This window comes from Eupeodes corollae, chromosome 1 (assembly GCF_945859685.1).
Source record: "Eupeodes corollae chromosome 1, idEupCoro1.1, whole genome shotgun sequence".
Classification (NCBI taxonomy): domain Eukaryota; kingdom Metazoa; phylum Arthropoda; class Insecta; order Diptera; family Syrphidae; genus Eupeodes; species Eupeodes corollae.
In genome coordinates, this window is record NC_079147.1 from 107911055 (window position 1) to 107923558 (window position 12504).

The 12504-nt window shown below is 36.8% G+C and overlaps 1 protein-coding gene across 2 annotated transcripts in view; it reads right to left on the minus strand.

The window, feature by feature from the left end:
* Positions 1–12504, minus strand: part of LOC129954051 (octopamine receptor Oamb) — a 229329-nt gene that overhangs the window by 6102 nt on the left and 210723 nt on the right. Inside the window, exon 6 of one of the 2 annotated variants that reach the window (XM_056067694.1) lies at positions 625–1824. The exons of the other annotated variant lie outside the window; for it this stretch is intronic. Within the exon in view, the coding sequence (XP_055923669.1) occupies positions 953–1824 (872 nt within the window). The 3' untranslated portion in view covers positions 625–952. Of the gene's footprint in view, positions 1–624; positions 1825–12504 lie in introns of those variants that run through there. 2 annotated transcript variants of the gene reach the window in all.

Consider the following 12504-nt stretch of genomic DNA (forward strand, 5'->3'; position numbering starts at 1 on the left):
TACGAGACAGCTCTTACAACTCAGGGATCTTCGTAAATCCCAGTATTTAGAAATAATGGCTTCACTGTATTTCTTTTTTAATCATCATCGTCAAATCGATGGTATCCGTTTTCGTGATGGCTGTTACCAAAAACCATGCGGAAATAATGTTGTATTCCTTTCTTGACGACTCTTTACTAATTGAAATATTAATAACGACTTCAAATCCAAAAATGGAAGCACTTGGTTAAAGAGCACATTCTGTCGGTTGTAATCAGAATTGCTAATTTTATTATCGAAAAACACGTACGTATGTTATGGTTTTAAGAAACAGAACCAATCCAATTCGTAAAATCTGTTATACATTTTACGAACCGAGATCCCAAAGTCTTGTCCATTGTCCACATCCTTAGGGCTTCATATCAAAGCTTGGTTGACTTTTTAAAAGAATTGTGAAACATTTTTCTGTTGTTACAATGAGCGTATACAAAAAGTCGTTCTGATGCTTTTGAACTCACCTTTATCGAAAACTACATTAAACTTATTAAAAATACCTTCGATTAAAACCCAAATCAAACTTAGGTATAATATATAACAAATATGTATTCAACATGTATTTGATGACTATATTTACAAGTACAGTAAAATTCTTAAAATACCACTTTCAATAAATAAATTACATTATTTTCTATATATATAAATATTATGGAGTTTTAAATGCTTTGCTTTCTTTACTTTTTTTTTTTAAATTAAGTATATTTTTATTTATTAAAATTTAAAAATAAAATAATTATTGCCATTTTGTTTTTTTGTTGTTAAAATAATTGTGTTCTACACAATTTGTCTCCAGCCGTCACTCTTAACAACACTCTTGATATCTTTATCAACGACTTGAAGGTATTGCTGGTTCTAGTTCATCGTTTGATATAGGCAACGAGCTGGTCCTTTTGAGCGATCCGAAGGTCAATAGCTGTCAGCTAAAGTCACTTTCATTCTCATCATTGCACCCGGATATTGTTTTGTGAAAGTTGGCAGGGGCCAATAAGGTGCGGGCCGCAATCATTTGGAAGTTCTCCGATGCTCGGAAGCCGCTTCGGGTGCAAACACAACGGCACAGTATCCGCTTGAAGGCGATACGGAAGTCATTGGAGAATAGAGCATAAATGAGGGGATTGATGGCCGAATTACAGTAACCAAGCCAGAAGAGTATCGAGAACATAAGCGGCTCAATGCATTGCTCACAAAAGGCCCGAATCAAGTACATGGTGAAGAAGGGCAGCCAGCAAAATATGAAACCTCCCACAATAATGGCCAGTGTTTTGGCAGCTTTTGTCTCCATACGGAATTTCTTTACTTGGATACGCATGCTTCGCTTTCCTGGTCTTTTCTTGCCCTTCGGTGAAGGAGACGCCGAATCGACCCCACAGGCGTGCCTCACATCTGTCGTGCTATCGAGATTGAATTCAGTCTCGCCAATCTCGAATAAGCTCGATTTAAAGCTCGCCCGACGGCCGTTTGTGATGGAAGACTTGCGCAGGGGCGCCGATGAAACCAAGGCGTATGGCGGTGGGGAGCTGCACGACGAGTCTAATACATTTTCGGAAGAAGGAAATGAAACTTTTATGGCGATCTTTTCATGACGCTGTCGAGGGATCCTCATCGAAGTCGCCCTCTTCGGAGTGACCTGAGGCAAGTCATCACAGTTACTATTCATACTCAGCGACGAAGACATTGAGTGCACCGAAAGCGGAGTTCGTTGCGGTGTGCTACACGGTCTTCCACGATGGATGCGCAGGATCAGACGGGAGTCATCTATGCGATTGCCAGCTGCATCTTTTGGACTGCCTGAAAGGTTTGTTAATTTGTTGTTTTTTAAAATATCCAACAGAGGGCATTATTCTCTTATCATTATTAAAAAACCAATGCAAATTTTCTAGTCTACGTACAACTTGAAAAAATGTGATGATACTCTGATACTATCTACAAAATTATTTTATGAACATTAATTTTATTTTTTAAACTTAATATTTTGATTACAAACTGCAAAACACATAACACAATATAATTTGAATTAAACACAATTATATGGTTTTAAAAACTTATGTTCTTTTGTATTACAAGAAAATAAACCAATTTGCATACAAAATCTACCAAGTGTGTTTTTAGAATACACTTTATTTTTTAAGGAAACAGAAGAAAAAAACAATTATGTTTCGTATTATGAGTTTTTTGTTGTTTATGTGTTTTGTTATTTTGAATTTAAGATGTACATTTTTTTCGATTGTATTTTATGGTTTTATGTATAGTTTATAATGTTTTGTGATTTTTAATTACAAAAATGTATGATAATAATAATTATATGAGTATACCGGGTCATAACAAGTATATACGAGTATTAAAAGAAAACATGCTATGAAATTTGATCCAAATCAAAATTGCTGACTTAAAATTATTATTTTTTACAATTTAATATATTATTTACACCAAAGTGTTATTTTACAACCCAACGAAAATTATGCTGAATTGTTTCCTTCGCTTTTTTTAATAGTTTGTTCCCAAGTTAATTTATGAAGAAGTTGTATGCTTTTAGAAAACTCAACAAATTGTATTTTTAATCAAAAATAGTCATTTTCCGAGAACCAAATTGAGAAAAAATGCTTAAAACCAAAACAGTAATTAATTTCCGGTTATGGTGCCCATTTATTAAAAAAGTATTAGGAGAATAATCCGAATAGTTTTAAAATAAAGTAAATATTTAAAATTACTTCCTTCAAATAATAACAATTTGGCAATATCCAGTTTGTCCTTATTAGAAATTGGGCATTTACCGAAAAACAATATTTCAATTGGTGACAGGTTCAAAATTAACAATTGGAATAGGAATATAGATTTCAAATTGTGACCTTTAATTTGTGACTTTTACAACATGAGCCATTTTTATATATCGCCTGAATTTTACACATCCTTTATAGTTTCAGTACGCTGTCAAAATTTTAGAGCAAACTAAAAACGTTCTAAGGTTTGAAGATAGAAAAACATAGTATCTAATCTTTCTAAATTGCGTTTAAATGATAAAAAAGAGAATTTCAACCGAACGGCAGTTCCCAAAGGCCAAAGTTGATCAGTATGTTTGGTCCATGCAATGGCTTGAGTTCAGCATTTGTTTAAAAAGTAACATGTTAGTTTTTTCGTTTCATAAAAAAATACCTTGAACTGCGTTTTTATTCCTTTGATTACAAATTATGCCTCAATAAATCAGATATTTTATTTATTCAATATATCAATATCAGAAACATAGAAACATAAAGTATGACACTTGCTTTCAGCAGCTTTTGACTATTAAAGCCAAACCACAATCAAGCGTTCCGACTTTGACATATTGAATAGAAACAATAGACTCTTATGAAGCAATCACAAATGTTACCTCAAACTTTGTATTCGCTTTAGATGGTTTTCTAAACTTTTTACACATAATGAAACATGATATCGTAAAATATGGTAAAGTTTAAGAAGCCTGTCAAAAATACAATATCTAACGCGTGGTCGTTATTTAATTATTAAGGTTCTTCTAAGATAATTTGAAATATTTTAAGAATACAGCAAAGGAATGATAACACATGATGCAAAAGCTACTTAGAGTTTCTTCTCGTTCTTTAAGAGATCAATATTCAATTGGTATACATGCGTTCTTAAGCGTCCACAGGTTTTTCTTAGAACCAACTCTGTCTATCAACTCCTACTCTCACCTCCCCGTTGTTATCATCGGGTGCCTAGTACCTAAACTGGATATTGGGTTCTAACCCCAGGGCTTCTACGACTTATTCGAAAAAGAGTCCTATAAGGAGCGGTTTATCGGGCTCCCCATCCTTGGAGTTTTACTAAAGATCTGGCCCTCCCGGTTGAGGGTTGTGGCGTCGGGGTGATTTCCTGCCCACGTGAAAAATACCTTTGTTGGATTGGGTGTGGATTTGTTATTGGAACCAGACTCAGGCAAAAAGTCTTGAGTTTCAACAGTGTGAGCGAGCGCATCACGATAATCCGCATCATGGATAAATTTGCCAACAAAAGCCTTATATGCGCGCATGCCCCAACAGAGGAGAAAGATTAAGAAACCAAAGACATATTCTTCGAGCTCTTGGACAAGACTTATCAGCAGTGCCCTGGCTATGACTAGGAAGAGAAGACCTCTTTGGTGGCACAATCGGGAGATACAGCCTGCACGACACCACCTCCAACAACGGATTCAGTCTGATCGATTTCGCTGAGGGGCGAGATGTTCTGGTAGCTAGTACGCAGTTCAAATATCCACAAGGGAACATGGAAATCTCCTGATCAATCAACTGTCAACCAGATTGGCCACATTGCAATCGACACGAGATACTTCTCCAGTATACAGGATGTCCGAACTATCCGAGGGACCAACATTGACTCGGACAACTACCTCGTTGTAGCCAAGGTACGGCAACGGATATCCAGGGCCAAGCCAAATCAAAGAATTACTGTGAGAAGTTTCGACGTTAGACGGCTAATATCGCAAGTGACTGCCATGTCCCTTTCCGATCGAGTCCCTAATAACCTCTTAAGGAATCCTATGCTGCCTGCATTAACCATTGAAACCCAGTGGCAACAGAGATGCTACCTCTGAAGTGCTTTGTGTTATGCGGCTACAACAGCGAAACCCCTGGTTTAACGACGAATGCCATCAAGCTCACGCAGCGAAACAACAGGCATACAAAACGGCGCTACACAGGAGGACCAGAGCTGCTCGCGAGCTCTACGATTATATTATATAACGGCGATGACGAACCAAATTCCGCTGTAAGGGAGAATCACTCAACCTAGGCGACGCAGATCAACAATTCCGTCTACCCGACCACGACGAAGTGAAGGTAGCTATATCTAAACTGAAGTCAAACAAACCTGCTGGAGGTGATGGAATCGCTGCCAAACTATTAAAAGCAGCAGGCGATGAGTTGGTTGCAAAATATGGTCGGAAGAAAGGATGCCCGATGAGAGGAATCTCAGCATAGTATGCCCGATACATAAGAAATTAGATCCTTTTAATTGCGCCAACTACAGGTGCATCAGTCTCCTTAACATTGCGTATAAGATCCTCTCTGCCGTAAAAAATCCAGGAACTTCTAATTGATACCCACCATCTCTTTATCGATTTTAAAGCCGCGTATGACAGCATCTATAGGGAAGAGTTCTGCAGAGCAATGTCTAGTTTTGGCATCCTTGTCAAACTTATCCGTTTGTGCAGAATGACGATGGAGAATGCACCCTGTCCTATCAAGGTCGGAAAAGATCTTACCGATGCATTTGATGTCAAAAAAGGTTTTAGACAAGGCGATGCACTGTCATGCTTCTGCCTTCTTCAACATCGTTCTGGAAAGAATTGTGCAAAACTCAACCGTCAACACTAGAGGTTCAATCTTCCAAAGGTCCATCCAACTACTCGGATACGCAGATGATATTGACATAATTAGAAGATCAAAGCGTGATGTCAGAGGAGCGTTTTGAACATTGCGACGGAAGCGAAGAAGATGGGTTTAGTGGTCAATGAAGCCAAGACCAAGTATATGCTGTCATCAAAAAAGGACACTGAATTACGACGTCTTGGACAAAACGTCACCATGGACAGCTATAACTTTGAGGTAGTTAAGGACTTTGTCTACCTACATAGGCACCGCTATTAACACAGACAACGACACCAGCGCTGAAATCAAACGAAGAATAACTCTTGCAAATCGCTGCTTCTTTAAACTTAGAATGCAATTGAGAAGTAATGTCCTCTCTCGAGCATCTAAAATCACCATCTATAAGACGCCCATAATCGCGGTTTTCATTTATGACGCTGAGGCCTGCACCCTGTCAAAGAAACATGAGAGCGTCTTAGGATGCTTCGAGAGAAGAATTCTTCGGGTGATTTTTGTTCTCGTACGCATAAATGAAGAATGGAGGAGAAGATATAACGACGAACTGTACGGGCTGTACACCGACACTGACCTAGTTAGCAGAATTTAGGTCCAACGGCTTAGATGGCTTCGAATCCAATACCGAGAGACGGCGCAGTAGAGGAAGACCGCGACTCAGGTGGCGCACTCAAGTAGGTGAAGACCTCAACCAACTTGGCGTGCGAAACTGGAGACAGCTAGCTCTTCCCGATAGCTTTTTTTTTGGCTAAGAAACCAACTGAGTAGAAAAGGCTTTGCTCAAGCGCGAGCATGCGAAGTATCGCTATGTAAGACCAAATCATACCCTTCCTGTTTCACGATACAGATCGCGTGGTCTATGGTTCCGTATCCGTATGCATAAAAGGAGTGGAGGAGAAGATGGGACGACGAGCTGTACGGGCAGTACATCGACGTGGACTAAGCAGTAAAGATAAAAATCCAGAGACAAATTAATGTTCCGGCACGGAATGTCTTCGAATCCATGCCCACAGGCCATCGCAGTAGAGGAGGACCGCGGATTAGATGGCGTGCTCAAGTGGAAAGTATCCTCACTCAACATGGAGCGCGCAACTGGAGACATTTAGCTAAAGGGACCGAGCTAAATGCAGAAGTTTATTGGTTGATGCCCTATTTCACACAGGACTGTTGCGTCACCTTTAGTATTTAAGTAAGTAAGTATAATATGACAAAATATAGAAGTCTCATCAAATTTATGCTTCGTGCAACATTAACAAATTTATAGCAAAAACACGTTCAATAAACCGCATGATTTTCTTTCTTTTTCTTATTAAAATTTTAAAAATATAGTCCTTTGCACGTGGCAGCGAATGACCAGTTTATAGTTCATTGAAGATTTAAAATTAAAAACTACTTTACGCTCGCTTTTATGGAACCTCGCCACAGTGTCGGTTACGCTATCATCGTTGTGGCGAGTGTAGTTATAAAATTTACCACCAGTCTATAACTGGAACCTCTAAGTCTACGTTCATCTTTCCTTAGATTCATCAAACATACGTATAGATAGAAGATAAGAATAATATATTGGAACTATTCTTCATAGAACTATGTATTTATGTTCCACGGGCCTATAGAACCATTAAGAGGTGGATCCGGATATAAATCTTCCAATACACAGCTGACATAACATATAGGTCTTGTACGAAACACAATAAAGCAACTAACAGCCAACAATATGTTGACAGCCAAGTCAATTCTATTCGAACCACCTCCTCCTTCAGCTTGAAAGCTTGACTTTCGAATATAGCAGCATATGACATGAATCCTTCGTAAACTTTTTATCAATGACTACACACAAATTCACAAAGGAGAGGCTTCTGCTTTAGCTTGGCGAGGAGGCTAGGCGAGATGATATCAACATCATTAGACTTGTAAATCTCGCGCATGAAGTATTTCCACCACTAGTTGGCATCGTACTTTTACCTATAGTCTATAGACCTTGCCTCTCCGTACAATGGAGATTTTAACAAAGACTTTTTTATAATATCCTTTTGATGTTGCTGCTTAGTGCTTGCTGCACAGCTCATTTTTGTCTTTACTTTTTCTGTGAAAAAAAGGATGAGGTTTTTGAGAATTGTGTGTGGTTCGGAAGGTATACGTTTTAAGGTAGCTGTAGCGGTAGCAGTAGCAGTAGCAGTGGCGGTATACCTACCGAATCTATTTACATCTATTTTGTGCTTCAACGGTTTCCGTTTTATGTAAGGAAATAATACAAAGCAATCTTTTCAAATTGCATCGCTTTTGAGGATTATTTTATTTATACGAATTTAATAGAGATTTTGATTTTTCGTTTTTTCATTTTATTTAAACTAGGTACCTTTAGCTATTATATTAAAAAATAAGTTTTTCACAATGAATTCAAATTTCAGGCTCAAATATATCTACCGTGAGTAGATAAGGATGGTAATATTATATTCAAAAGCACTATTACTGTTTTTAAAGGATTTTAGAATGTGCTGAGGCGAGTTATTGTTTTTAAATTTTGTTTTTGGAACCTGAGGAAAAGGTTTTTGCCCAATCGTAAATATTTGTATTTAATTGTATGGCAAAAGCTTTCAGGCCTAGTATCCAAAATGTACTTTGCCATATTTTATTTTATTGGAAAGTAGGTACCTATTTTTGAGTTTTAATTTGCATTATTTCAAAACACTATGGCTAGTACCCTTGAAGTGATGTTAAGTGCATAGGACTATTATTCCAGAGATCTTGGGTTCGATCCCATGGCATGTGCCACCTAAAATTTTATTTTTTCACGGGTATTGCCTCTTGTAAGGAATTGACAAATTCTCCAATAATAATTCCTGTCCCTTCTATCCTCAAAAACATTACTCACACACAGAAATGGTTGAGAGTTCTAAGTCATTAGGCCCTAGTTCTCAAGGGACTGTTGCGCCACTTAATTTATTTTACCTACGATATGTATGACCTTTGTGCTTTGTCTAGTATGATTGGGTAACTGTTGATTGCCTATAACTTGGCGTAGACCAGCATCAAAACATTTTGCCAAGACGAAGTGCTTGCACGTGGTGGTCCCCGTTAATTGGTTATGTATAAGCTTAAATTGTAAATGCAGGACTCCTAGGTCTCTCTGGGAGAGGCTGTGGAGGTCAGCTTTGTTTTCAGCCGAAACTATGTAATAAGACAGAAATTTCTTGTGGTGTAAGATGGATATCTTAGTGTCAAAAGTGGAACTAGAATTTTAATCAAGGGGGCGAGGGGATAACCTTTTAAGCACAGCTTTAAATTGTTGTTTAATGTTATCTTAAGGAGGCTGACAAAATAAAATATCATTATGTGTTTCTTCACCTAATATTAACATAATTCAAGGGATTAAATGAAAACTTTAGTTATTAGATTATTTTAGAACATTTCTCCAGCAAAATATGGTCTAACTCAGGGATCAGCAAGTAGTTTTAAGTTGGGTCCAGATAAGGTTGAAAACATTTTAATCAAGGTCCAGAAAAAAAATTAAAAAAGTTTTGTAGTTTTTATTTTGCTGCTTCATTTCAGTAAGTGTAATATTAACGAATTTAATGAGAAAAATTACAACAATGGTCTTGAGCCAGTTTTTTTATAGTTTGGTCCACGCGGGGAACAGCAAATGCGAAGCGTGTCATCAAGGTCGACGTCTGATAATCTCCAACGATATTTGTTCTTCACGTTTTTGAGAAAAAGAAATTCGCTTATGTAGAGTCAAAAAGTAGCTAGTTAATAATTCTTAAATGATCTATCTTGAAGCTTTTGAAAGATCGAATAACTTCATGGCCAATACAGTCCATTCTGCAACTGCAGTAACTTTATAAGGCCGTTGAAGGAATTAAGATAGCTTCCTTATATCTGCAAAATCTTGGAATCTTAAAACAAATTCGCTTTTAAGATCGGATAGAAAGTTTGAAAACATCCGGCTTACGATGAAAAGCGGACAGGCATTGTAATAAATCACATATTAATTTCCCATATCCTTGTAACGGGAGTCTAAGCTCATTTGAATATTTCAGAACATCTTTGCACTCTTCTGTTATAAACTCTAAGTGCTTTCTTGATTCCGTCACGTCCGTCTTATCCAAGTTTTGCAAGAAGGAGATAACTTACTCTTTATTCATCCAGAAACTTTCAATAACTTGACCTTTACTAAGCCAACGAATATTGTTGTGTTGCAGTAATTCCGAATACGCTGTTTCACATTCAAAAAGATATTCTTTTTTTGGGGAATTGCTGATGAGTTGTTTCGTAATGGTGCCTTAAATTGACACTTTTAACAAAAGCATTAGTTTTATTGCATATGAGGCATACTGGAACCGCTCGAGGCATATCAGGCAGCGTAAAACAATATCTTTCAGTGGACTTGTTCAGAAATATTTTTACTGTCCAATTTTCGCTATTTAGGATTCATATTATTTGTACGAAACGTTTTCAAACACGAAAAATTATAAAACGATAACGAACGAAAGCTCCGTAATTCGATCCAAAATAAGACTGATAACCGATTCGACTGCAGAGTGAATTTTACTTACAAAAAAGCTATTGTGTACGTTTTGTATGTCAATTTAATTTATTAATCTGTGAATACGTGCTTAGCAGCCATATTTAAAATTGCGTAAAGGAGTTGCTTGCTTGTGTGTTAGTGAAGCATGACTAAGTTTGACTTTTCGTGGTTCCGCGGTCCACCGTTTGACCTTTCGCTGTACGTCTTACTATTTAATTTGGACGACTTTCTACAAATAAAAGCATTCCAACATTCCCATAGAGTTCTAAATATGCCATATTTAAGAGTTAAAATACAAAAGCTTATACTGGTACATTTCACGCAGAAATGTTAGAAATTGTGTTGAAACGTAGCCTTTTTTTAGAAATAATATATTCTGTTCTTCTTGTCATTTCTATAAATGCAAAGAACGCTGCAAAACCTAAGAAAATTAGAAAAGTTTACCATGATCTTTTTTCGTAGGAAAATAAAATAGAATCTGATATGAATAATTGTATGGTTCTCTTCACGTAGTTTGTGGAACTTAATTTTCGGAAGTCTATTATTACTATCGTTATCAGTCTACAAAATTACTGTTTAGCGTTAACCTGTTGAAAATATTTAGATCTTAAAGGAATCAACAGAACTTATATATTGTAGAGAGAAAAATGTTTGTTCTTGAATTAAAAAAAAGGTGCATTTAAGTACATAATTTTTCTAAATATTAAATAAAAGCAAATTAAGGTATTAATGTGGATCTCAAAAAATACACGTTACATAATCCCCTTTCATCACTTCAGATCTCGAGAGATTCAAAGCTTTTATATAAAATTAATAAATATTAAAAGTCGTCGTGCGACATTTGTATTCTTGAAAATGGTGTTTAAATGTCAGGTCTAGAGCATCCAAAGCAAATTCTCTTCAAAAAGTAACGTCAGAAGACGCTTATACGCATCATGGAAAGCTTGAAGTTGCAACAATCAGAGGTTTGCTGGTATCATGGTCAAACACAAGAAGCTGGAAAGTAAGCTTCTTTCAACCAAATTGATCACTTTGCGATAAGTCGAAGAAACTTACTTAGTAGTCTCTTGGGATATCCACCGAAACATTTGCTACTAGAGATTGAATTTGAACATTAAAATATCCATTTTTAATAATACGAACATGCTAAAGGTAAAGGACAATACTACTTGCCAACAACTTAGGGGCCATTTTTCGCAATATATGGAAAATTCAGCAGCACAGTATTTGAAACCGTAAAAACAATTGGTGTTTTGAAGAATGTGTTTATACAGGGTGCTAAAAGAATAGTCAGTCCGAATAGTTTACCGAAGAGTGTAAAAACTCACTGATCATCAAGCTTTAAAAAAAAGGAGACCTAATGAAGTGTATGAACTGGGGACGCATTTGCAATTTGCTTGCAATCAAAAAGAATGTCTAAGAACGCTTAAGAGAGAAGCAGAAGTTAGCCTTAATATCTTTAACGTAACAGAGTGAGTAACTTCACACCTGAATAACTCGATGAGTTACTGAAAACTTCTTTCCAAAGTTAGTCTTGTGTACCTTAAACAGTGCTTTTTTGATGAAAAGTTTTGGCATTTAGGCAGAGATTGACACTTTAATGTGGATTGTGCAACACCGGTATAATTTGACCAATTTTCTTCTGCAAGGTGTCTGGCAGCAGATTTATATTTTCAAAATTTAATAAAAAATCAATTTGATACTTTGTTTAATTTGAAATATTAAACAACAATTAATTTGGGCAGGTGCCCCTAAAACAAGTTTAAGTATTTTGGACAGAATCCAAAAAAGAGCTTTAGATAGGCGATAGAACTATAACCGAAACAATTACGTCACTTGAACACCGCCGCAATGTTTCATGCCTTTCGTTGTTCTACTGATATTTTTATAAACAGTGTTCTATCGAATTAGCCAGTTGCATTCCCCCCCCCCCCCCTCAAACAATTCAGCCGTAATAATCGTTTTTCTAGGAATGCACATCAGTTTAACCTTGATCTCAATTTCGGAAGTACTATCAAGTATAGAGATTCTTTTTTTAACCACACTTTGAGAATTTGGAATGCTTTACCCAGCTCCGTTTTTCACTGCCATTTTGAAGTTCAAAACTTTAAGACCAATGTGCATCGGTATCTCCTCTTTAATCCTTCCCTATTTTCCTAAAGCTCGCACTGGGTTTAAACGTCGAACATGTTAACTTTATTAATAACCCCTTGAGTGCCCGTTTATTATTAAAAACAAACAAAAAAACAGACCAATGATGAGGATTTCAATTTTTGAACATTATGTCAACCAAATGTCTGCAGTAGAGTTACAACCACTGTTCAAAACCGAGGCACGTGTTACGCGCCACAAGCTGCAGTAAATTTTTTGGTTCACTAGATTTCGGGGGTCGTTGCTGTAAACTGTCTCTTTCAGGTAGCCCCATACAAAAAATCTATGGGGTTTAAGTCGGGGAACCGCGGTGGTCACAGGATGTCCCAAAGTAACTGATAAGTTTTTGAAGGAAAGCTTTATGGAGCAAATCCATCGAATCTCTAGCTCTGTGCGATTTAAACGATGGTGGGC